The 27272-nt window shown below is 41.0% G+C and overlaps 1 protein-coding gene across 2 annotated transcripts in view; it reads right to left on the bottom strand.

Annotated features, from left to right (window-relative positions):
• Positions 1-27272, bottom strand: part of EXOC4 (exocyst complex component 4) — an 806860-nt gene that overhangs the window by 20569 nt on the left and 759019 nt on the right. Inside the window, exon 18 of one of the 2 annotated variants that reach the window (XM_063815016.1) lies at positions 7695-8051. The exons of the other annotated variant lie outside the window; for it this stretch is intronic. Within the exon in view, the coding sequence (XP_063671086.1) occupies positions 7841-8051 (211 nt within the window). The 3' untranslated portion in view covers positions 7695-7840. Of the gene's footprint in view, positions 1-7694; positions 8052-27272 lie in introns of those variants that run through there. 2 annotated transcript variants of the gene reach the window in all.

The following is a 27272-nucleotide window of genomic DNA, read 5'->3' as shown; positions in this document are numbered from 1 at the left end:
AATATAATTCAGCCAAAGATTCACTAATGATTCTATTAATGTTTATTATTAAGGAGGACCATAATTATATGGAACAATTAGCATTTAACACTTACTATATACCAGGTCCTTTCACATACACCTGATTTAGTCCTCACAACCTGAGGCTCCAAAGGCAAAACACCTGCCTAAGGTCACCTGGCTAGTTAACAATAACACCAGTATTGAATTCTTTTATACTTTCAGGGTTAAAGTTTGACTGCATAGCAATACACTATCATACCCTACCTCCCACACATCATTCCAGGAAAACTGCTGAGTTAGGCTGTGAGAAAATAGTTCAAATCAGAAAATGCTTGGGGAGACAAAAATGTTGACTCATCAAGAGACTCACTGAAATCATATTTGTGAAAGCCCTATGTCGATTGTAAAGTGCTATGTGAATATAAGGGTCTGGCAAGAACATATTAACAGCATTGGATCGGGGGAGCTGGAAACTGAGGTGCAGATGACTGCTCCAAGTGTGCACGTTGTGCTAACGTGTGCTACACTAAAGCGAAGGAGGAGATGCCTTGCAATTGTCTGCTCTTTCACAGCGTGGACCTTCAGATCTTTATGCATGGTAATGGATGACTGTTCAGTTGAGTTGACGCGGTTCTAGACAGCAAGGTGGTGACCAGGATGGCCTGTGATCTCAGCAGATACAGATGTCAAAGAAAATACATGCTGATGCCTAGTAGAAAAAGTAGACACTGTTCAAACAGCAGCAAAAATAGCCTGGAAACCTGAACCTAGTTTTTTACAAATCCTGCAGAAGACGGTGGTAGGCAGGACGCAGCAGAGGTTCCATTTCCCTCACACTTGCTACCTTCAGAATTAGTCTCCTAATTTCCAGTGCTTTCAAAAATCTCATGACCTTCCACAGGTGCTTCACCTGTTTCAGTGGGGATGTCAGTGAGCGGGATGTGGCCTTATTGATTACTTCCCTGTGGCTCAGAGGAAGGGCTGCTCTCATGACCTGGATATTGGTGGAGAAAACAAAATGGGAGGAAGGTGGTGACAAGGACTCTTTTGAGCAAACTCTACACAGGCTCCTTTGAGCTCTTCTCCACTAGGCTTCACCCAGTGGCAAGGTGGATTAGTTGAGATTATCCATGAGTCAGAAATAGAGTTAGGGTTCAACCCACTCTGCCTGGACTCCAAACTGCTGATCCAGTTCCTAGACCATGCTCCATCATTGATCACGCCAGGGCTACAAACCAAGGTTATTTTAAAGGCCCCACTTCCAATTAGCACAACTGTGTTGGAGCTGTAGAGGCTGTGTTGGGGAATGAGGGAAAAGATGAGGAAGAATCAAGTAAGCCTCAGCCTGTCCTTCTCTACACAGAGACTGCCCTGGCCAATCTCCTGCCTCCTCTCTTTACACTTCCTTCTCAACAACTACCCTACATTCACAGCTGCATGAGAGAACAAACTTGCCACCTCCAAACCTCCCCCGAAACCATTGCACTCCTCAATGTGCCCCTAATAGTTTACACCCAAGAAATGTCAGAGTCTACGGTGATGCTGGGAGGTGTCACACATTCCTAGGGACCAGGAAGAAACTGCTATCCCTGGAGGACCCTGAACGCACCAAACCAGGTGGCTGTGGGTGTCCCTCCCTTTCCAGATTTATACTTCTGTTGAGAATCTGTTTTACTGACAAACATTTCTAATGTTTTCAAAGAGAAATACTTCAAATGTGGTGGTGAAGCAAACATTGGTTTGTGACCCAAATGTTTCTGCAAATGTTTTCTCAGGCTGGGGGGTGTAAATGTTTACAAACCATTTGAGCAGGAAAACAGCAGTGATGTGTTTCAGTAATAGTTGCTTGGGGGAAAAAATCCCACCCCTACCAAATGCAGCCAGGGTGTCATTAAGAAAATAATTATCTGCTCCTTTATGTGCTGTGTGACAGCACAGACATAACATGACATCTCTGAGGCATCTATTCCAGTCCTTGCCCCAGCACTAGCTAACTAGTGATTATCATCATGCCACACAATCCCACTGTACCTCAGTTTCCATATCTGGAAAAAAAAATGGAGTAGACTAGAATATATGACATTTAAAAACCATCCGAACCCATGAGGGAGACTGCAGTGGGGGAAGGGGCAGCATTATATTGATTGATTGACTGATTGAGACGGAGTCTTGATCTGTCACCCAGGCTGGAGTGTAGTGGCACAATCTCAGCTAACTGCAACCTCCCCCTCCCGGGCTCAAGCAATTCTCCTGCCTCAGCCCCCGGCACCAGTAGCTGAGATTACAGGCATGCGCCACCACGGCCAGCTACTTTTTGCATGTTTACTACACACGGGGTTTTGCCATGTTGGCCAGGCTGGTCTCGAACTCCTGACCTCAGGTGATCCACCACCTCAGTCTCCCAAAGTGCTGGGATTATAGGCGTGAGCCACCGTGCCTGGCCAGGGCAGCATTCTTAATATTATTTCCATTTTCCAGGAAACAAGATTTAGGTGTGGAAAGATGAGGTCCAGGTCACACAGCTAATCAGCAGCAGGGCTCTGACTTAAATCTGCATCTCCTGAGCCCAAAGCCTGTAACCTTTCTATTACACCACACAGGCTCTTGACAATTTATCCGGTTCCCTGGCTTCCTCAGGCCTCTGTCATAATCGACAGTGTGCCCAGTCGTAGATGGCCCACATTTGTCATGTGTCCTTTCACTTTCCTTTTTTTTTTTTTCCTAGCATGCACTGTGTCACTCAATCTGCAATGCAGAAAAAGTGCTTTTGACAAGAGCATTGAGCACACTGGCAAAGGTGGTTGATGCAGCTTTATTTCCAGGCATATTCAATTGAAAGTAATAGAGGCTTTATTGTATTAAAAAGCTTTATTGTGCTTTGTAATGAAGACACAAAGCACTTAGTTGAAATAATAGTCTTTTAAACTAATATGCTTTATACTCTATAGCAGAGATGCAGATACAAGGGAATTCAAAAGTGATTTCTGCAAAATGATTACTCAAAGTCGCTGTATCTTTTGAGTGGAAGCCTCAGTTTTTCCCAGGTATCCTCCTGGGCTAGGGTTTCTTTCTTTTCTCTTTTCCTAAGACATTTGTGGCAGGCGCTCGCTGAGCTTTCTCAATGTTTATTCTGCTTGGGAGGACTAGATAGACTTCCCCACAAATGCTGCTACATATTATATGATCGCAATCAGGGTACACAAACCCTGTACTACCTACCTGCACATATGCCCAGCAGAATGTAACACAGCTGGCTCAGTGGGAGAAGAGGGAAATGAGGATTTTTAAAGCCTTTAAATAAAGATTGTAACTGTTGTTGGACTGCACAAAGATAGAGAGTAATTAAAAAGCTCTTCAAAGAATGGAATAAGCCCATTAAATCCAGTTAAATAATTTTTCAGAAACACTGCAAGAAGCATTCTTGCTGTTTCCTTCTCTCACAATGAACTGAAGGAAGAATATCTCATTTTCCAAATGGAACTTTATGGAGTTTTCAATAAGCCCCCTCAGCACTTATCTAAATCTTTAATTAGTTCTATAATATACTGATGATATCAAGCCTAATTAAATTTATATAGATAAGGTGCAATGAAATTCTAACCAAGTGATCTGGAAAGCATATATTAAATAGTAAATTTAATGGTTCAAGCTGATAACCACAATTTTATAGAAAAAATTAAATTCAATTTACATGTTGTATTCAAATTGATTTTGAGTGTGCAAATTATTGGAAAAATCTCTTAAATATATCAGTAAAATTGCTAATCTGGACTGTTTAAATATCAGTTATTAATGTCTACATTTGCAAATAAGCCACACACATTTGCATTTTTACTGCATATAGTAAAAAATTATCTAAACCTTATGCCGTTTTTATTAAGAATATGAAGTAATTTTTCTTTTGGCTTCATGCATAAATTAAGGAGGTAAAGAAATGACTACTGGGTCTAAAGAAGAGAGAGTCAGCAATTCAATATCTACCAAGGCAAAGATGATATATATATTTTGCTGACTAAAGCAGTTTATGTTACGCTTTGGGAACAGCAGTTACAATGGTAAAAGTCTCCCTTATTTAGGATCAACTCAAACAGAACCATCTATAAACATCTGATGCCATCATCATGGGGAGAGGAGGCTATATGCAAATTTGGTGGGTTTTACCATCAGTTTGGGGAGGGGAAGGAAAATGCATGGTTCGGCTTTATTAGAGGGTAGGGGTACACACCAGCTGATCATGTGTCACAGTTCAGCCAAGGATTAGGCTTGGGAAGCTATATTAAACATTCATCTGATTAGTTAAAGAGAAGGCCCGACCACCTATACCACATATGTTGACCAATACTAGTACCACTGATGATAGTACCACAGGGGATTGACTATCCTTTAGGAGTATCATCCTGAAACATGCTTTGCTTACATATTTTTCTTTGCTGACATGCAATATTACAAATATTGTTAATTGAGCTTTAGTTACTTCAGAATTAGCTACATATTGCTAAAAATTTGTGCACTGATTACTTTGCCATTATCACTACCTGCTTTCCCCAAGACATGCCTTTATTGCTCTTCAATTCCATTGGTTGGAAAACTATCTTTGAAATGATCAAATATTTATTAAATATCTGTTTTACGCCATGTGCTTCATTATGGAGGTTTCAAGTAACATGGCAATGACTTCGGAAAACTGAAAAATGAGGGTCAACTGGAGCAGTCAATTATTGCAGAGGAGGGGTGGGAGTGCGATGTGTTTTGAAGGCTGGGAGTTGAAGAATGAATCAGAACAGCCAGAATAAAGGCATGGAGGTTGCACCATGAGTCACATGTAAAGAAGACTGTCAAATCAGTGGGAACATAAGGTTAAATAATGAGAGAAGATGCTGGCCAATTAAGAAAGAACAGTTATCAGGCAAGTTTTTCTTTAACTCTGACAAATTTGGGCAAAATAGTGTATTTATAAAAAAGTCACTCTAAGGATTGGGCAAAAAATTAAGAGAAGCAATATCTTGGGATGATTAGTTTATCTACATCACAAAGGATGGCTGAAGGGAAGAGACCAAGAGACATGAACATCAGCTGTGGGACTGTCGCTTTATTCCAGATTTGGAGGAAGAAAGAGTCAACAAGTCTATGTGTTTACCAGGATATAAAGGGCTGACAGGACAGATGGGTGAGCCATAGAGAGGTGTTGGCAATTTGTGTAATGTGAAATCTAAGGTTAAGGGATGGAATATGGAACTAAGATTCAGATTTGGCAGATCTTGAGGCTACTTTCACAGAGAACCAAAATCCAAGTTAATGAAGCTGTTAGTCTGTTACTAATATCTGAAAACTTGGAAGTAGAGTTGCTAGGACAAGATATAGATGAGGAAAAAGAATCAGGAGTGAACAACCATCCAAGACTTCCCTTCTGAATGAGAATGCTATCAAAGTTAGAAATGGGGACCTGCTGTATGAGATAAGATGATGAGCTTTGCATGTAAACTCTTCAGTACAGTGAAAACCTGGGTATCCTGAGACTGTATTCCCATGGTTGCTCATTGTACTGGGGCAGCAAGGAAAAGCAATATGACCAGCTGGGGGTAGAGGTCAGCTCTGAATGGAGGACTATGATGGAGGGCAGTGGTGAAGGAGACAACACTAGCAGACCTGGAAATATGATTTTATTTCAGCATTAGTATGATTGCCTGTTCTGATCCCTAATGTTTTGTTCAGAATTCTAAGAACAAGAAAGTAAATACAGCCAGCCAAAGAGAATGGATTTAGAATCTCACAGCACCTTTTGAAAATTTGGTAAAATCATGGACTATCTTGCCAGAAAAAATTCACATCTACATAAACACAGATTTTGCATATAATTTTGGGGGTTTATGGACTCCCTGAAGCTTTATCATGCACTCCAAGCTTTATCATGCACTCCCTCAAGCTTTATCATGCACTCCAAGTTAGGAGTACATGGTTTATACTCCTATACTCCTTACGTAGGTATATACCATACCTACGTGAGTACATATACATTTATCTATTATCTATATCTATTGATCATTATGGCCTCATATAGCAATCTTTCACCCATTTCTATTTCTGATTAAGCAAGATGTCTACTCAGACCATACACAGAAGCAGGAGAGGGGAACAAAGTAAAGGTGAGTGGACCCTTCCATGTTCCCCCAAGGAAAATGAAGGCAGAAACCTCAGGATCTCCAGAAGTGGGAACACCGGTTATGGGATTTACCATGTAGACACACATGGGTATCTCTTTACACGTGCATTTGGAGTGCTTTGAGACTGCTAGGTAAGCAAATGTCCATTCATCTTGATTCTCACCATCCTGATCTAGACCTAGTCAAGACCTAGGAAGATCTTGTTTCCAACTGATAGCTCAGGGATGCTCCAAGAGCCCCTAGTTACTGCCAATGGTAAGTGACACAGACTGGGAGCAGCCTGTGGTGTGGCTGCTCTGCTTGGTCTAGGCCTCCAGCACTCCCTGGGAAGATGACGGCATGGGGCCGTGGAGGATAGCGAAGGAACATAAGGTAATAAACAGAAGTAAAATAAAAATGAGAATGAGTTAGAGGGTGGAGACTGGGAAAGAGATGAGGAATCAGAAGGAAGCAATAGAGAATAAAATTAGTGTGTTACAAGTGATTTCTCAAAAAAGACTAATTGACCCACATAATGAAGCTCAGCAGTCTAAGGCAATTAAAGGATGTATAAAACAAACGAGAGTCCAACAATCCCTGAATATCTGACTACATGGAGTGGTTCCCGAAGAACATAAATGTAAGTATAGGTGCCTAGAGTATCAATACAGCACTTGGGAAAATATTTTTGTTTTGTAATGCCTAATATATCCAGGAATTCATAAAGACTGAAATCTTTTTATGTGTTCACTGGATCTCCACAGGAGAAGTCGGGCTGCATGTTAAAATCCTCAATTTGCTGTGTGAAAGTTCAGCAATGCCAATCCGCCTGATGCAGATGCCTCTCAGTTGAATGAGTTCAGACAGTTCCCATCTGCCAGATATGCTAATCCTTATACAATCGATACTGCGACTCCTTAGCCCATGCTTCTCAGACTAGCCTCAGGAAATGTGATGTCTGTTGTACTGAGTGGTCCACAGTAGGTATAGGGGGCCTAGATTGCACTGGGTCTTGACCTTTTAAAGGTAAACAGTGGAAGATAAGTTATCTATGTTTGCACCTTGTTATTCACAGTTCTAGGCATTTTGAAAAGAACTCCCCGGGATCAGAATCAGAGAACACCTGAGTTGGTGAGTAGCAAGATGCTGAGGATCGCTATCTTATAATTGGAATACTAGAAAGAAAAAAGGTCCTTTTTATCAAGAACTCCTGGGACATCACTGGGAAATAAGAACTTGTAAAAACTCATAGGAAGTCTTCAGTTTCATTGTGGCATTCTGTTTCATGAACTGTTTGAACCTAGAGCAATTGCTCGAAGGGGATTCAGAAGGAACTGGAAAGATGACACTTCTACTCAAGGACTCTCCCTGAGGAGGGATGTGGATAATCCACTTCTAAATTGTGCCCAAAATGTTCACGTTCATGTTTACAAAGCCACGGGTACCAAAGCTACAGGAACATCGCTCCGGTCTCATGGCCTGGGGAGGGTGTGAAGAATGGAAAGCCTAACACAGGGCCCCTCTCCACCGATGTATGCCGAAACGAATTCAGATAATACATCTGAACTTCTCTGAGCCTCCCACAAGGGAAAAATGCTAGAGAAATTCAATTATTATTGAATTATAATCATATAACATATTTCACCCATCATCTCATGCTTTTTGATCATTTGATTTCTTTTTATAATCAAAGTGTTTCAGTGAAGAAATAAAGTCACCCTTGTCTCCTTCTGTGAGGAAACCATTCCACTGAAATCCCCTTCAATGGAGCTCTGTAGGATCCGGATCTGGGCAACGTGGGAGCAGCTTGCAGTCTTTGATTGAGAAAACTTCGTCAAAACCACTGATATCTTGTACCTTCGGTCTTTATCCTTGCTGCGTTTCATCTCTCCTCTTGTTACTATATTGCTGTTTAAAATGAGAATTAAATTCCTCTGCCTTGCCCCCTCATTTGACTCACTTTTCAATAACATGAAGCTACTATCAAAAATATAAAAACTGGGAAACTAAGTGCTAGAATCCTCTTACACATTACAATAGGAAGAATAAGAATGAATAAATAATCACTAATCTCCCCCTTCTATTTGTACTGGGTATTTTACTTGCAGTTTCATTTAATCTACAACCACCCTAAAGTGTAAAGAAATCATCTCCATTTTATAGATAAAGTAACCGAAGTATTAAAAGGTTAAAAACTACTGGGGGCTAAGCAGCTACTAGTAAAATGTGGGATTCAAGCTCTAGTTTGCATTTTGTTTCCACCTCACCAAGCAAAACAAGGAAACTTTGAGAAGTGACACAGAAACCTTCTGTCTCTACAGAATATCTACATATGTAAATGTAAAATCTATAGATTTACAGAGATGAAGAAACTTCTAGAATCTATGAATTATATAAAGCTGTTTAATCCAAGAAAAAATTCATTCAGCAGTTCTGAGGATTCTCTCTCTTTTTTTTCTTTTGAGACAGGGTCCTGCTGTCGCTCCCAGGCTAGAGTTCAGTGGCATGAACACGGCTCACTGCAGCCTCAACCTCCCAGGCTCAAGGGATCCTCCCACCTCAGCCTCCTGAGTAGCTGGGACAACAGGCATGCACCACCACACCCAGATAATTTTTGTATTTTTGATAGAGAAGGGGTTTCCTCATGTTTGCTGGGCTGGTCTTGAACTCCTGAGCTCAAATGATCCATCCATCTTGGCCTCCCTAAGTGCTGGGATTACAGGCTTGAGCCATTGCACCTGGGCAGCTCTGAGGATTTTGGTATGATACATAAGCTGGAGAGAAGGATGCTCTCTTTCTATCTCTCAAGGGAAAATTACTGATCAAGGAAACTAGAAAGTCACCATGGCCTTTTTTTTTCTGAATTACGTTTGTCATTAAACTCATACAGGGGCAGCACAGACAACTTGTCTGTAATAGGTCTACTGGTATGAACACATCAATTAAGGGAAAGGTGAGATTAACAGTTGTCACATTTAAGTCTTAGGTTCATGCTGAGATACAAATTGCTATTTCCAGGGACTTCCACCAAATCAAATCTGCTGAAGAGTGGCCGTAAGAAAGCAGCTCTCCATTTCCATTGCCAGTTACTAGTTTAGGGGGAATGTGTGATCAAGTTCTGGCCAACAGGACATGGGAGGAAGTCAGCTGAGGAACTGCTAGGAAATGTTTCCCTGCTGATGAAGATAAAGCCCAGAAGGAAACACTCTTCTTCCAATGTGTCTCTGCGATGCCTGGAAACTCAGCAGGCAACCCTGTACCACAGGAGCAGCTTCAGAGGATGAAGCCAACACACCTTAAGGAAGGAAGAGCAGAGAGATGGCAAGAACGTGGGTTCTTCATGACATCAATGGGCTACTGAATTAGCCCACCCACAAGCCACCCTACCTTGGGACTTCACATTAGATGAGAGAAAACTTAAAAAAAAAAGTTTAAAGTCACTTAAGTCAGTGTTTTCTGTTACACGCAGTTAAAAGTATCCTAAAAGATAAATCTCCTGATGTGGAAGACAAAGATATGGTTCATCTGTAATACTGCTCTCCTTCTTCTAGTATTTTATGGTTATATTTTAGCATTTTTGTGTGAAAATGCTGTTCTTTGTAATTTAAATTAACTACCTAAACCACTATTTTTACTTCAACAAATCTGCCTACTCCCACTTTTACGATGACACTATTAATGACCCTTTTAAGAAACCTTTTTGGCCAGGCGCAGTGGCTCACGCCTGTAATCCCAGCACTTTGGGAGGCTGAGGCAGGTGGATCACCTGAGGTCGGGAGTTCGAGACCAGCCTCACCAACAGGGAGAAACCCTGTCTCTACTAAAAATACAAAATTAGCCGGGCATGGTGGCGCATGCCTGTAATCCCAGCTACTCCAGAGGCTGAGGCAGGAGAATGGCTTGAACCCGGGAGGTGGAGGCTGCAGTGAGCCCAGATCATGCCACTGCACTCCAGCCTGGCCGACAGAGTGAGACTGTCTCAAAAAAAAAAAAAAAAGTAAAGAAAAGAAAAAAGAAAAAAACCCTTTTTTCCTCCTTCTTTCCCCCAAACCATATTTCTGTCTCTCACCTTCTATTTTCTCTCAGCTACATTCTTACTTTTGCTGGGTGAAGATAAACATTTACACACTATCCTGCAAACACAATGGAGTCTTTCATGCTTTGTTTGCATGATGATTCATGAAAAACAATAAAAAGCATTTATGCCATCACATATACACAAATAGTGCTTGGCCAGTGATGCTAAGGATTATATTTTCTTCTCTATCAGTCACAACCTGTATTAGTCCGTTTTCATACTGCTATAAGGAACTGTCCAAGGCTGAATAATTTAAAGGAAACAGGTTTCACTGACTCACAGTTCAACATGTCTGGGGAGGCCTCAGAAAACTTACAATCATGGCAGAAAGTGAAGGGTAAGCAAGGCACCCTGTTCACAAAGCTGCAGGAAGGAGAAGTGCTGAGCGAAGGGGGAAGAGCTCCTTATAAAACCATCAGATTTCATAAGAACTCACTATCACGAGAAAAACATGGGGGAGACTGCCCCCATGATTCAATTACCTCCACCTGGTCTCTCCCTTGACACGTACAGATTATGGGGATTACAATTCAAGATGAGATTTGGGTGGGGACACAAAGCCTAACTATATCACAGCCCTGAGGCCTCTCAAAGAGGGTGCTTCTAGAAGTTCACTTTGCATGCAGGCCACACATTTCCTGTACAGTTGCTTTTTTTCCTAAAAATTTCCAATTGCCTTTCCTTTCTCTTGCACTACTTGAGTTTTTCACATCTTAGGTTCTTTTTCAACCTCTCCATCATACTACCTATTTTCTTGAGTCTTTTCCCACCCAGAGAACTTTCCCCAGAACAGCTGTATCTCATTATCCCAATTTGGACTGGTTCCTCTTTAAGCCTGCTTCATGGTTACCTTTTCACTGTTCTGAGCTGGATCAAGTCTTTTTTAGACACGACATTTTCTGATTTTTGTGGTTTATTTACTCGCTTTGCTTAAATGCATTCTCAAAAAGTTCCCTAGAAAGAAGAGCATGAAAAGTCAACTTTCCAAGTCTTTATAAATCTGAAGATGCCCTTATTGTGCCCTCAAAATTGGCTGATACACTGTTTGGATGTCTAATTCTAGGTTGAAATCATTCTACTTTGGAGCTGAGAAAGAACTGCTTCATTATTTCTTAGCACTTAGTGCTATTGATCATAAGTCTGATACCAGCTGACTTTTTTTTATGCCCCTCTCTCTGGAGCTTTTATAAGTTTACTTTTGGCATTCCGAAAATTCATGAGGCTGTGTTTTAGGCGAGACTATTTCTTCATTCACTGAACTGGGCACCCAACAGGCTCTTAATATGAAGACTTGGGCCCTTCCTGAGTTCTAGAAAAGCATTTTTACTAGTTCTTCAGTAATTTCCCCTCCCCTTCATTTTCTGTTCTCTTTTCCTTGGACTCCAATTGGATCCTGGGCCTCTAAGTATAGGCAAGATCATGTTTCTAAAAAGGTTCTTAGAGGGAGGGAGTTCCTGGGAGTGTTATGTGGGGTGGTGCAGAAGGTGCTAACAGGTGGGTTTCTCTTTAGGATGAGCAGGTGGGATGCCAACTGTCAGGCTGGGACCTCTCCCTCCAATGCTAAAATGAAGAAGGTTTTATTCTGGTTCTCCGACATCCACACCAGAAGTCTTGACTTTCCCTAAATATTTCCTAGGATGGCTCTTTCAAGAACAACTTCTGGATACCAACATTTTGGAGGGGTGAAGAAAATAGTCCTGTAGGATATATATTTTTATGTCTAGAAAATTTTCATTAGTCTCTATTTTCAGTTTCTCTTGGCACTCCTACATTTTTTTTTTTGAACTGCTGATTATGAACATGGAACTTCTCCGAGGTCCTCGTTGCACATTCCAGACTGAGGGTTTCCTTTTCCCCAACTACTTTATCCATTAACAATGTTCCATCTTCTTCCTATCATCCAGAAAGTTGCTGTCATTTATTTATTGGTAAATCCTCCTATTCTTTCTCAGTTGTGGATTTATTCCTTTTTGTTTCTCTGTGAAAGTACAGTAATGAGTCTGCCATCTTATACCCTACACATTACCTAAACCTTACAAGCTTTGTTAAAAATACTAGACCTAATGGAGGACATTTAAAAATAACTTTCAATGCATGGCATTAATCTTTGCCCGGTGGTCAGGGAGGGGCAGAATATTGCTTATTTCTGTTACCTATGCAGGCACATGGTGAGGAGGAAGCTGTTGGTGCTGTCCACTCTCCTAAACAGAATAATTTTCTAATTGCTTTCATCTCCAGTAACCAGTACAGAAGAGACATGCCGGGGCTCTAATGTGCTGACCCCTAAAAGTACAGAATTCTTTGAGTCCCCAGGTCCAGTCTGAGAGGCCCAGCTGCTTCTGCAGGCAGAAAGGTGGCCACCGCACTCCCTTCACCAGTGAGGCCCCCCAGCTCAGGACTGAGCTAGTTCCTGTTGGCTTCACTGCTGTGAGGGTGATAATGAATGGTGGCAGTAAGAGGTGTCAGATGGCTCTGAGCCTGGCAGGGGAAATAGCTCCTGCACCTTGATGTGGTGTGGAGAGGTGCCAATCAGTCCCATTAGCAGCAGGAAGATGGTGGCAGGGGCAACAGCTTGTGTGTGATGGTGATGACAGCAGCAACAGTAAGAACAGGCTGGCAGCTGTTCAGACACGAGAGGAGCAGCCACTGGACAGTGACATCAGCGACAACTGCAGGAGAAACTGTTGACAGACTTAGGGTAATACACACTGAATGCTTTAGTGTAATATATTGAAAATCACTTTCAATATGGAGGATGTTGCTTTCTAGGTAATGTAGTTATAAGAAAAAACTTCAGTATGCATTAAGATGCCTATGACAAGAGGCCTCTTTCTCATATCAAGGTCAAGGAACTTATAAAAAGCCTTTGTCAACATCTCTGAATCACTGATTGCTAATTTCAGCTTTCAAGAAATTAATTTGTTTCTAGAAAGGCTAGTATTTCCAGAAGGGCTGTACTCTTTGTTGTCATCAGGTGGCAACAAAGAGTCATGATTTACAATCTCAGATGCTTGGGGTTAATAGGGAGATCAGACATTTAGTATTTTAAATCAGGTCTTTACAAACTCACTGCTTATTAAAATAACCACAACTGAGAGAGATTCAGCAACAAATGAAAACTTACAAAAAAAAAATCTTTGTTGCAAACAAAATAATTCTGTATGCTTCTTTAGCTCTTCTTAACTTCATGGGTGTATAATGGAGTCTTAGATTCACTTGCATAGAAGTTTCCTTCTCTTCTTTGGATGCATCCATTCTAACTTTGGAATTGCTATTTCTTCAGTAGCTTATGGCAGCATAGTTCCTTTTCTAGCATAAGCAACTCTTCTTCCAGCTGGATGGAGGTGTCAGATTCTGAACTAGTAATACCTGTCTCTACCCTCCCAAGTGTAATCTACTCCTCCTCTACCTGGAAGCTCCTTAGTCCTAGTTAGCTCCACAATCAACTCTTAATAACAACAGTGATGATAGTAATGACACTAAAATCACCAAGACTACCAAAACCATTTCCTTACTTCCAGGCAGGGTTATAAACCTTGTGTCTGTCTTTCTATAACCCATAAAAATGTTTTCCCTTTTAGAGAAAGAGAGAGAACAAAAACAAAACAAAACCAAAAACTCTCTGCTATTCCCTACCACTGCTCTCAGTTTTTGCTCTTATTTTTTTCTTCAAAAAACAGCTTTATTGAGATATAATTCACATACCATACAAATCACCAATTTAAAGTGTACAATTCAATGGCTTTTAATCTATTTACAGATGTATGCAACCAGGACCATAATGAATTTCAGAACATTTCTTCACCTCAAAAAGAAACCCTTATCCTTTAGCTGTTATCCCCTTCCCCACTATTCTCCATCAAGCCCTAAAGTGAACACTGATCTACTTCTGTCTCTATAGATTGCCCTATTCCGGTCCTTCATATGAATGAAATTGTAAAGTGCGTGGTTTCTTTTGACTGGCTTCTTTCATTTAGCACAATGTTTTTGAGGTTTACCCATGTTGTATGTTGTAGGAGATCAGTCAGGGTGGTGGCAAAAGTTATAAAAGTTATAGAGAAAGATGCAAAACTTCTTGGAAGGCCAGGAGGTTTTGCAAAAGCTTCAAAAGAAAATTTGGCTGAAGGCAGCCAAATTCTCTTATTGGGAGCCTGACAGCAAAGGGTCGATAACAAGGGACTGTAAAGGGACTTATCTAGATAAATTTGTTTACTCCTCTCTCCAGAAACCAACCTTTGATCAGTCGTGTGCAGGACTGCTCTCTACTCGGGGTTGTGGGGGTCGGGGGGGTGTGGGGGGGTTGGGGGGGTGGGGGTCAACAAGGTTTATTACCCACAAATTGTATTTGCTCCAAGCCTTTGTCATTAAATCTGTACGAAATAAATGCAAGTGTCTCCAGCTTATGGGGGCTGCTGTGGCTGCACTGCACTCTCATCAGCGGTGCTAAGCTGTGGGGTCCTCTAGCCGCGTTGTTAGGCAAAATACCTGTGTCAGTGAACTTCTTCCATCTGTTGCTTGGCCAGAGTCTGCGGGACAGACTTGGCAGCATGTAGCACGTATCAGTACTTCAAGTCCACTATGGCCACATAATATTCTGCTGCATGGATATACCACATTTTGTTTATCCACTCATCATTGATGGACATATGAGTTGTTTCTACCTTTTGGCTATTATGAATACTACTGCTATAAACATTTGTATGTAAGTCTCTGTGTGGACACATGCTTTTCATTTCTCTTGGGTATATATACCTAGGAGGGCATCTTACGAGGTTTTAACCTCCTTTCTTACCTTAATCCTCTCCCTCTCTTAATTCTTATCACCAAGTTCTGCTCCCATTACTGAGGTATACTGTGCTATACTGTGTGAAAATAGTATAGTATAGTACAAAGATATTTTTATCTTTGTAGCTCCAGGAATGACTAGCTCTCACATTTATTCAATAAATATTTGATGCCTGAATGGAATGACTGACCCCTTGCCAATCTGTTATAACCTCAAGCAAGTGACTTCTTTAGGAAACGTTCCAGATATTGAAACAGTTTAAATCATATGCTTGTACATGGCTATTCTCATTTTAGAAAGCAGTGGAGAGAAGCTCCCAATAGTGGATGGTTCCAAAGATATGTGAGAGCCTAAGAAAAGGCTACTTTAAAAGGGCCACCAGCCAGGCATGGTGGCTCATGCCTGTAATCCCAACCCTTTGGGAGGCTGACACTGGAGGACTACTTGAGAATAGGAGTTTAAGACCAGCCTGGGCAACATGGTGAGACCCTGTCTCTTCAAAAATTTTAAAAAATTAGCTGAGAGTGATTGTGTATGCCTGTGGTCCCAGGTACTCAGGAGGCTGAAGTGGGAGGATCACTTGAGCCCAGGAGGTTGAGGCTGCAGTGAGCCGTGATCACACCACTGCACTCCAGCCTGGGCGACAGAGTAAAACCTTGTCATTCATGAAGTAATAAATAAAATAAAACCAATCAATCAATCAATCAATAGACCACCAAAAAGAAACCCTGTATCCTTTAGTGCTCATCCCCTTCCCCGCTATTCTCCATCCAGCCCTAAAGTGAACACTAATCTACTTCTGTCTCTATAGATTTCCCTATTCTGGACCTTCATATGAATGAAATTATAAAGTGCGTGGTTTCTTTTGACTGGCTTCTTTCATTTAGCACAATGTTTTTGAGGTTTACCCATGTTGTATGTTGTAGGAGATCAGTCAGGGTGGTGGCAAAAGTTATAAAAGTTATAGGGAAAGACGCAAAACTTCTTGGAACTCCTGCAGTGAGGAGGAGGCATAATGTAAACAGACAATGAAGACATTAGAATGTTTTGGATACTGAGGGTACGTCATCCCTCCTCATAAGAAGGATAACCCACTGGGTGAACATCTTGGCCTCGACAGGGTCAGCTTCCTTTATCACACTAAGAGAAAACCACCTGGGTGGGTGTCTTATTGTCACAATGGCTGGTTCCTCCTAACTCCTCAGAAAGACCCCTGAAGGGGCCACCTGAGGATCCTTTCACATCTCTTTGCTAGATCTGCCAGTGTAGCTGAGAATGCTCTTTCAAGGCAGCCAGTAGGTGTCTAGATTAGACCACATTCCTCTCAGCGAAAAACTGAGAAAAAGAAGATTACGTGTAAGTGGCCCCAACACTAAATCTCTGCTTTCCTCCAAACTGTCAGAGGTATAGAGATTCTCTCTTATCACTCCACACTTTAAGGGCACATGATGACCCTAAACTCCTGGGGCTCAGTAGAAGAACCTGTGCACCCTAAGGAGAAATCTTCATTGGAGGCAGAAGACTAGTTGGCACTTAACAAGTTAGGTGAAGACACTCATCTTCCAAGCATGGGCAATGGCACCATGCCCATTGCTAGCGCCAGAGAAGTCCAGCCACCCTCCACACTGCGGCTACCTAGTAACTCCATGCCTTCTTCCAAAGACTTCACTTTACGCATCTCAGCAGCAGGAAGTTTCCCACATGTTATTCTCACATAATTGCAGTTCTTATATTTTGTTTCGACTTATAGTTTAGTAGAATTTTGATAGTAATTGTGTTATAATTTCTACTTTAATTTCCTTATGAAAAAATAACCAAGTTGATGTGGGCAGAGCAGGTCTTCATAGCTAAGAGAGAACATGACAATTTCAATATCAAAGGCTAATAAAACTAATAATCTTTCTGCATTTACTTAGTAACAAGGACTTGAGTATGTGAACAGAAGTCATAATTATCATCACATAGTAATTTTTGTTTGTAAAGATGTGTCCACAGCAATGTTACTCTAGTATTAGAGAAGGTGGATATTATGGTTAATGGGGTTAACATGATACTCTTAGGATTGTATCAGAAACACATCACAAGATGACCCTCCTCCTCCAGAGGATTCTAGTAATCATCTTCCTGGGTTGCCTGTCGTTGCCCTAGGGCATCACTCTTCCCGGGGAGAATGTGAATAAGGCTGAGAGCTCCTGACATGAGTCTGTAAGGGGTGTTGAGAGCTCCAGGAGGGAGCCCAGAACAAGGAGTTCAGAAATCTGGGTTCTAGCCCTATCTGGATCATTTGTGGCTAGTTACTCCATCTCTCAGAGCAAGTCTCCAGCCTGATAAACGAAGGGGCTAGAAGATACCATCTCTAAGGTCCTACTCAATTAAGACTTTCTGAGCTTCTGACAGTACGATCTAGTGATCTGAGCCAACCAGGACTCTATTCTTACCAAATTCAAATCCTGTCTCTGAGCCCTGCTTCTTTCTCCTTCACTAACCCCATGAGAACTATAAAGTCAGCTCAGCCAATTCCTTTTTTTTTTTTTTTTGAGATGGAGTCTCTCTCTGTCACCAGGCTGGAGTGCAGTGGTGTGATCTCGGCTCACTGCAACCTCCACCTCCTGGGTTCAAGCGATTCTCGTGCCTCAGCCTCCTGAGTAGCTGGGATTCCAGGCATGCACCACCACACCCAGCTACTTTTTGTATTTTCAGTAGAGACAGGGTTCCACCATGTTGGCCAGGATGGTCTTGATCTCCTGACCTTGCGATCTGCCCGCCTCGGCCTCCCAAAGTGCTGGGGTTACAGGCATGAGCCACGGTGCCCAGCCAGCCAATTCAGTTTTTGCTGCTTTTTTCCTCATATTCTCAGTCCTTCTTTCACTGTCTTTCTCAGACAGAAGTGCGGGTGGGGTAGTTGGGAATATTTCGCTTCTGTTTCCTCCTGAGTTCATGAGAGTGGAACCAAATTAATTTACATTTATGGAAAACTTCAGATTCACAGGAGGACTATAAATACAGATTACTGTTATTTCTGGTAATTTCAGCATCTACTGTTAAAGTGACAAAGGACAACAAAAATGAATATACTACATATTTTTAAAGGAGTTCTCTTTTCCTTGATAGCAATCACCTTGATAGTTTTATTTTTGTGTGAATCCCCCCCCCCCTTAATCACTAAAACACCCATTTGTCATATACAGGTTAAAAAAAATCTTTTTGGAACCAACTAAATCTGTAACTATATAGTTAAACATACTATAACAACCAAACTCTTGATTTTCTTACATGTATAGTTTCAGAGGATCAGAAACATCCTAAAATTATACTCTGTAACCTTCTCTTTTATTAACACCATTTGTTTTTTAAGAAAGCAACGTTTGCTCTACCTATAAAATCCTCCTTCCTTCTAAATCTTACCTTTTTCAAAGTACAGCTCAAAAACTGCTTCTACAACATTTTCTCTAATGATTTCAACCCACTTTGAATAATGTTCCAGCAGCACTTCTACCTCTTTCCATAAAAATGTCTTTCCATAACAGCATTGTTTTTAAATGTCTATCTTCTTTGACACCTAATAAACTCAGTATGGTAGTGTCTGCACCACTCATTTATAAGCTACATTTTATTCATTCATCAAACTGCTAATGGGCTTAGGGATTATCTCGTTTTTGTTTATCTAGTATCTATCCCTCTTCTTTTGGTAACCAAACCTTCCTTTTCTCTAGAAAATGTTCTTCTAGATCCAGATTACACTGAGCAACTTTTCACCACAGGTGCAGGTGGGTGATTTGACATTGTCAAATCAGAATGCTGCATTCCTCTGGGCCACAGGAATTGGCTCAGAAATAGACAGAGGCCATCAAGAGTGTTTCCATGGATTCTGGAAGAGAGATTCCCCTTTCCCTAAGATTTCCAGCTATGAGTATAAGTCTGGGCTACTACTTTGCCATCGTGGGGAGACAGGCTATGTAGTTATAAAGACAAGCAGATGCAAATAGAAGCAGGAGTTGGAGGAAGAAAAGAAGCGATCTTGCTGATACGGTCTGAATCCTTGGTTAAAGCAAGCCTAAAGCCAACCAGCCCTTGAAAGTCTTAGCTTCATGATTCAAGAAATTTCCTTTATTGGCTTAAATCATTTGAATTAAGTTTCTGCTCCTTGCACTGAAAGCATTCTGACAAATAGATGGAATGTCTACTGTATGAGGCACTGCGTTGGGTGCACATAACTGGAGGCTGAAGTTTAAGTACAGTGGTGACTAAATTCCAAAGATAACTCCTAATGAAACATGCCTCCCGTCATTCATGCCTCTATTTAGTCCTCTCCTACATTAAATCTGGGCTAGCCCTGTGACTTGCTTTAAGAAAGCGACAGAAGTGATACTATGCTCGTCCTGGGTCTAGGCCTTAAAAAGGCTTGATAGCTTCTACTTTCATGCTTTTGGGAGCCCCAAGTAACCATGTAAGAGGTATGCCTACCCTGATGAAGAAATCACATGGAAAATCTACATGGAGAGGGGGAATCTCTGAGACTACACAGAAACAGAGAGAGGAACTGAGCCATGCCCATCTCCCAGCACGTCCAGGCTTCCAGTTGTCCCCACCAAATCACCAGACAGATGAGGCAAGCCATTCCGGATGCTCCAGCCCTAGCTGCCATCCCACTGCAGCCACAGGAGAGAACCCAAGGCAGTCCAGAGAAGAACCTTACAGCTGGGCCCCAGTCAATCTGCCCAACTAAGAGAACTCATATAATGGTTGTTGTTTTAGGTACTGCGCTTTGGGATGATTTATGGGAAACAAATGTGTAGATCCAATAACTAACTTTTCCCAGATCTGGGTAGCCTTGCTTCAGGGCATGCAATCCAGTCAATTTTGCTTTTTCTTTAAAAAATAAAAACTCTTGATAGACAGTTAAGTTTGTTATATAATTGACCAAGATAAGTGATACAATGTGGGTTGAAACTTCAATAGTAATAATAATAATGTAAGACTCCAAACTTCACTATGGACTGCCAGAATTAAAAGCTAAGATTAACACTTATTACTAGATTTTACACAAATATATGTATGTAACAATCAGGGTTCAAAGTTGCAGAGAAGGAATTATTGAAAGGGTACTGGGCAACTCCAAGATGAGCCAGGAAGGCTGGAGAATGAGACTTGGAAAGGGAGCAGGAATAAACAAAGCTAGACAGCAGCTGGGATTGTGGCCAAAATCTCTCCAGAATCACTCTTCAAAGATAGTTTTGTGAAGATACCACCACAGCTGCTGCTAAACACAGAACACCAGGTCTTGCTCTGCTGCCAGCAGAAGTGGATATTGGCCATACCACTGCCACTACTACTGCCGCCACCTTAGGTAACCAGAAGTTACCACTGCTGCTGAGGGAGCCTTCTGTGGTGCTCTGTCACCCTTGTGCTTGGAGTCCGTAGCTCCCCGATCAGAGTTCAGAGTGCATGCATCTGATGGGTGAAGCTGAGGTTGTCCCCCACACAGTAAGCAAGCTTGGGCTTTTGTGTGTTTATGATGGAAGATGCACTTTGTTTCACTCCAAGACCAGGTTGTGGGGAATTCCTTAAACATAGATTTTAGAGGAGGGGTAGCCAAAAATGGACAAGTGTCTAATATATCACTACTTTTTCTTTTAAAATGACTGGATTTTCTATTGAAATAACAAAAGACAGAGCTTCTTGATTTCTCCTCCTTTGTGAATATTTTAAACTAATTAAAAACATACTAACTTCTTTTTTTTTTTTGAGATGGAGTCTCACTCTGTAACCCAGGCTGGAGTGCAGTGGCGCGATCTCGGCTCACTGGAAGCTCCACCTCCCGGGTTCACACCATTCTCCTGCCTCAGCCTCCTGAGTAGCTGAGACTACAGGCGCCTGCAACCACACCCAGCTAATTTTTTGTATTTTTTAGTAGAGACGGGGTTTCACCGCGTTAGCCAGGATGGTCTCGATCTCCTGACCTCATGATCCGCCTGCCTCGGCCTCCCAAAATGCTGGGATTACAGGCAAGAGCCACCGTGTCTGGCCACTAACTTTTTAAGAGCTATTTTAAGACACTTTCATCAGTCACTGTGGTACCACCCTAGGTAGGAGCTCTACTGATACTGTGGGAATTGAGGTTTGTACTTGGTGGACTCATTCTCCTTGTAAGGTGTGGTCCAGCCTTCCTCCTGGATTTGGGCACCCCTAACACTGCTGCCATGCCAGGTCTCTCTGAGGTCTTACACCACTTCATGCCTGTGTTGGGTCCATCAATGACTGTGGTCATTCCTAGACAGGCCTTAGGGACTGTGCTAAAATCCTCCCTCATCATCTTCTTGGGTCTTCTTTTGTTTTTCCCTGCAGGTCGACTATACAACATCTCCTTTCAGTTCCTCTCTGGGAAGATAAAACACTGCCATCCCTCCTTTAAGTTCTTTTGACTAGGAATACTGTGCAGTACAGTCAATAAGAACATTGAGGCTGTGGTACATTTTCTTGAAATACTAATGTATTACATTGTCATAAGCTGTATAGTGCAATGGCTAAACTGCAGATAGACCTGACTTTGAATCATGGTCTTGTCATTTACTACAGTGTAGAACCCGGGTTACTTAATCCTTCAGAGATTGAGTTTTCCCATTTGCAAAATGAAAAAGTTAATTCATAAACATACTAGGTTAGTATAAGGATTACATAAGACAATGTGTGTAAATCACATAAGTTATACAAAATAAATACTCAATTCATAGTAGTTATTAATATTAAAAATAATAAAGTAATATAAAATTATTTTAAGCAGTTTGTCATTACTACCTAGTCTTATGGAAGAAATGAAATGCTATGACAATTATAGAGCTATAAATACTCTACAATGCAGTATGAAAAGAACATGAGGGGTATTTTTAATCAGATATTCTTGCTTATTCTCAAATATATCATATTGAGTCACTGATTTTTCAAAGACAGAATACAGCAAAATATATATAATGCTAACTATACTAAATTGTAGTAGTATTCTTCTTTGGTAATGGATGGGATATTCTAGACTCGGGCAAACATCATGAATCCCAATTATCATTGCAATGTAAAAGCACAGAGTCCTAGTTTAGCACAATTTTCCATACAGAGGAATTACTAATAACCAGCTCTTACTGTTCTTATATTTGGTTCTAAATATAAATAATAGTTCAAAGAAAGAGGTTAACATCGAATGGGGAAAACATTGTTTTAAGAGGGGCAGCTTGGTATGGGAAATTAAGCAAACCTTTGAAATGCAGACTAAGGATACTTCACTGATCAGGAATGAACAAGAGAGATTAGACAAAATAGAGAAACAAGATTAACATGAATTATTTGAGTTGAAAATACATGTGAACAACTCCTATTTTGAGGAATGAGCTAGCCTTAGTGCAGACAGAAGGAAATTGATGTGTGATAATATGCCATGCTGGCCAGTATACAGGCCTCACTATTCTGTCTGGGCATGGCTCCCTGTTAAAACAGCTGCCAAAAGGAAATTTCTCTCTCTTTGTCCAGGTGAGTCAACATAGAGGTTGGTATTATCCAGGCAGATCTTTACAGATCTTACTGGAAGGCAAGAACCCCAGGCAAGGAGCTGCAGCTTTTAATAGAAAAAAACAGATTTTTTTTTTTTTAATTTGAAAAAGGGGAAAGAGCTATTACAGACTCTTTGGCTTGAGGGCCCATAATGTAAACAAGTGCTATTGGTGGAAGGAGCCTTAAAATGCCTGAAAGCCAATTCTTCCCCTCTGTACAACAGACAGTAAATATTTAAGACCCATTAGAAAACTGGCAAATAGCTGATAGCCAATAGCTACGAAACTTAACTAAAGCAATCAGCTTCCTCACACACATGTGCTTCCCTTGTTCAAATGCTGGTTATGTGTCATTATCATTTCAATACCTATATCCCTGGAGAACTATGCACCAAGAAATGAAAAAAGCAAAACTTCTGAAAACTGAAAAATACAAATTCTCATATGTTGTATAATTAAAGTTAACAAAAGAAACAGACTGCCACACACATAGAACAGAGAAAAGCTGAAGCTTCAAACGACTGATTTACCACAGCAAGTAATTACTTTATGTTTTTCACAAACATTTGAAACCTATTATTACTTTCACAGCAGCACACATCAACAGAAGACTGTCACCTAAGGGAGAAATGGGGAACTGGGCTGTAATTAATTTCTGGTCAAATATATCATGAAGCCTTTAACGTTGTCAATAAAAGGCTCTAGCCACTAAAAATCCCCAACCTCTCCCTCCCTCCCTCTGTCCCCAATACCCCAAAATGTTTAATCAGTGTCTCTGCGAAACAGACTGCCTGAAGGAGAATGAGATGCAGTGTTAATGCCTGCTGAAAAGTTGAGGCCATTGATCCATTCCTTCCCCTGACCGTGTGTGTCAAGAGAAAGAAGTCAATCAAGAGCTGGCCTCTCCTACTCCACTTGTTTTTTTTTTTTTTTTTTTTTTTTCTGGTTTGACTCCATCTGCAACTGAGAAAAACAGAAGGTGCACAATTCTTTGGAAGAATTTAAACATGTAGATTCCAGGCAATGGAAATCATTACACGGCAACTGAAGTCTATATTGTTAAAGGTTAGAACACGGAGATTAAGAATGCCTCCAGGAAAAAGAGAAATGGCTGATCTGAATAAAACCTTTCCATCAATTGGAAAACTACAGCACAGCAATGGAGATGAAGAGCTAAAGCAGATGTGACATTTATGTTTTTGAGTACCTACACGTTTACATTTTGAATTACTGTTCAGAGCCTTATAAGACCTTTATAGGTCATGCAAAAGCAGTAGCCAGCGTCTAGATCTGTTTTCCTCTCCTGTACGTGTGGTGAGCAAATGCTTTAAGCACGATCTTGACTATGAAAGGAAACAGGCCTACAGTACTTCCTTCCTCATTAATTCATCCATACACACACGCATTAGTTTGTCCAATCAACAAATATTAAAATGCCTGTTATATACTGCATATCTCAGAAATGTTTACAGTATCTTTATGGAATTGGATGGGAGCTAATTTCTTTCCTCTTAGATAGCTTTCCTGTGATAGTCTCTTTTGAGAGCTAGGAGTTGAGGCAGGGCTCTAGATCTCTCAAACCGCTCTCTGGCTTTATGTCATGGAACTCTAGGCAAGTCCAATCTGCAAGAGACCCTATAGTTGATCTTCTAATCAAACCCTTCATTTTTTTTTTTTTTTTTTTTTTTTGAGACAGTCTTGCTCTGTCACCCAGGCTGGAGTGCAGTGGCGCAATCTCGGCTCACTGCAAGCTCTGCCTCCTGGGTTCACGCCATTCTGCTGCTTCAGCCTCCCAAGTAGCTGGGACTACAGGCACCTGCCACCATGCCTGGCTAATTTTTGTAGTTTTAGAAGAGACGGGGTTTCACCATGTTGGCCAGGCTGGTCTCAGACTCCTGACCTCAAGTGATCCACCTGCCTCAGCCTCCCAAAGTGCTGCCATTTCAGGCACAAACCCTTTATTTTATAGATGAGGAAACTTCAGCCAAGAGAGCTGAAGTGACTTACTCAAATTCATGCAACAATTAAAGGTTGATTTATTAGCCAACTACTAGGTGAATGAAATGCTATTTAGTTTACTCCCAAATTTCCAAGAATACAACCCGACTCTGCCTCAATGTCTACACATGTTAACTGAGAGTAATAATGGTGACCACCTTGCGTGTCATTTTAATAATTTAAAATAACCTAGAAAAGTGCTTTCAAGTTATTTTTACTTTCGCTGCCTGCAGTAGGAGATAAGAGTAAAGGGGACTAAAGGAGAAACATGAGGTTGAAAGATGATGGCCTGGATATTGCATGAATCTCAAAGAAAACGAGGTCAGGGCCAGTATTTCAGCATGATAATCTCCTGAGCACTTGTTAAGCCGCAGATGCCCAAGCCCTACCCTCAGCCTTCTAAATCAGAACTTTAGGGGTGGAGTCAAACAGTTTCCACTTAAAACAATTTCCCTGCAAGAGACCCTGTAGCTGATAGGGAAATTCTTATACCTTCTAGTCTTTGGGAAGCACTTGGTTTAGCTGCTTATTGTCTTAAAAGCACAGGTGTATGCATTTGGATTAATGATGGTGCTGCTCAGTGCTGTTGATGACGTGCTAATTTGTGGTGAGATTCTGAGAGAGTGGTCTCGGGTCTAAGTGTTGCTCCTCAAGGACAGTTGTTTGGAAGGCCAGCAGAAGACCCACGAGCAGCATGAACACCTGACAGCTGAGCAAAACCAACCCCATAACACCACCAAGGTAGGAAGAGTCTGCAGACCCCTCTGCCGTCAAACTGCCCATTAAAGCTGATTAAAACAGTTAGCAATCAGAGCTCAGTGGAAATCAAGGGGGAAAGACACCCAACCAGAGAAAATAAAGGAAAAAAGAAATGTTTGATAGCTAAGAGAATAACTGAAAAATAAAATCATATTTTAATATAAGCAAAAGAGAGACCCAACATTGACCAAAATGGTAGCCTTACTTCACGTAGTTAAGAGCATACATAGACTTTGGGGTTGGATTGACCTAAGTTTGAATCTGGCCTCTCTTCTTATGTAAACTAGGAATTTACTTAACTTTGTTAAGCTTTAGTTTTCTCATCTTTTTGCAGCAATAGCTAAATATAGAGTTTCAGGGACATTCAGTGAACCAATGTAGGTAAAGCATTTACTAAAGTTCATGTCATGTGCTGAGATCATTATATAACAGTAATTATAATTACTCATATTATAATTGGAATATATCATCATCATCATCATCATCATCATCACTGAGAGAAAGTCACCAATATAGGCCTCTAGGATGGTTTGTAAAAAAAATCACGTCTTGCAGGAGCTTTCCTTGTTTTAGAGAAAGTAGTTTAAAGTTAAAGGTCTGTAAAGCTAGGTACAAAAACTATTTCTTGGTAACCTATTTGTATTTAGCTACAGATGCTCTCTAAAACATACATCGTGGCTGGGCGCTGTGCCTCATGCCTGTAATCCCAGCACTTTGGGAGGCTGAGGCAGGCGGATCACTTGAGGTCAGGAGATCGAGACCATCCTGGCTAACATGGTGAAACCCCATCCTACTAAAAATACAAAAATTAGCCGGGTGTAGTGGCGCGTGCCTTTAATCCCAGCTACTCAGGAGGCTGAGGCAGGAGAATCACCTGAACCTGGGAGGCGGAGGTTCCATGAGGCAAGATCAGGCCACTGCACTTCAGCCTGGGTGACAGAGCAAGAGTCAGTCTCAAAAAAACAAACAAACAAAAAACAAAAACAAACATACATTGAAAGTAATACATATCAAACATATTTTAAAACCCATATTATTTTCATAAATACTTCAGATTGCTGACAGGTAGTCTATTACAGAGAAGTAAAAGGGGGAAAACCACCCAGAAACCAAATAAACAAAATACAATCATGGTAACTAGTCACAAGAACTTTATAATTCAGTAGAGAGAGAACATGTTAATAAAAATTAGACGAATAAAATATTAAAAGATGGGAACAAATGAAGAACAATATAGCACATAATGAGGTATTAATTTTAGAGTACAGAAAATTTAAAAAAAGGATTATAAAAAGAGCAAGTGATATGGGCCAGGCACATTGGAGAAGGTTTCAGAGAACAAAGGGTCCTTGAGCTGAGTGCTGGCCACAGAATTCACTGTGGCCATGTGACCTTCCTTCAGTACTCTGATCTTTTTCTCTTTGGATCAGCAAAGGGTGTTCAGTAAAGCAGGAGGTGGGAATGAAGAGAAGGGCTTTCTTCCTGTATATGATAAAGCAGGTAAAGGGAGGGGCAGGATGGGAAGTCTGGCATGATGTGGTTTGCAGGGGCTGTAGCTCTGCTTTTACGACAGCGATTGTGCCAGTTTCCTACTTTCAAGCATCAAAATTTAAACACTACATCTTTATTTAGAAAACAAGAAAGGTCAGCTTCCAGCCTCAAATTTTTCAGTGAGAATTCTAATAGAGTCGGTAAATGATCATTCTTGGGCTTTAGTCACAGAACAAGCTTAATATCTTTTCAGTACAATGCAACCCTTCCCTGGCAGAAAAATAGCCTCCCTGGGTGGGTTAATTAACTAACTATGATGAATACAAAGGTACTGCAGAATATATACACAGCAGGATTCGATGACAGATTCTGGACAAGTCACTTCTTATTTCTGTTCCTTGGGATCTTTATTGGATAATAATAATACTCGCTATCTATGCTAATCTCTGAATCATTCCAATTCCAGCACATGTGCTACA

The sequence above is a fragment of the Pan troglodytes genome, chromosome 6, assembly GCF_028858775.2.
Source record: "Pan troglodytes isolate AG18354 chromosome 6, NHGRI_mPanTro3-v2.0_pri, whole genome shotgun sequence".
Classification (NCBI taxonomy): domain Eukaryota; kingdom Metazoa; phylum Chordata; class Mammalia; order Primates; family Hominidae; genus Pan; species Pan troglodytes.
Note: the sequence above shows the minus strand (reverse complement) of the source record. Positions and strands in the feature narration are given on the sequence as shown.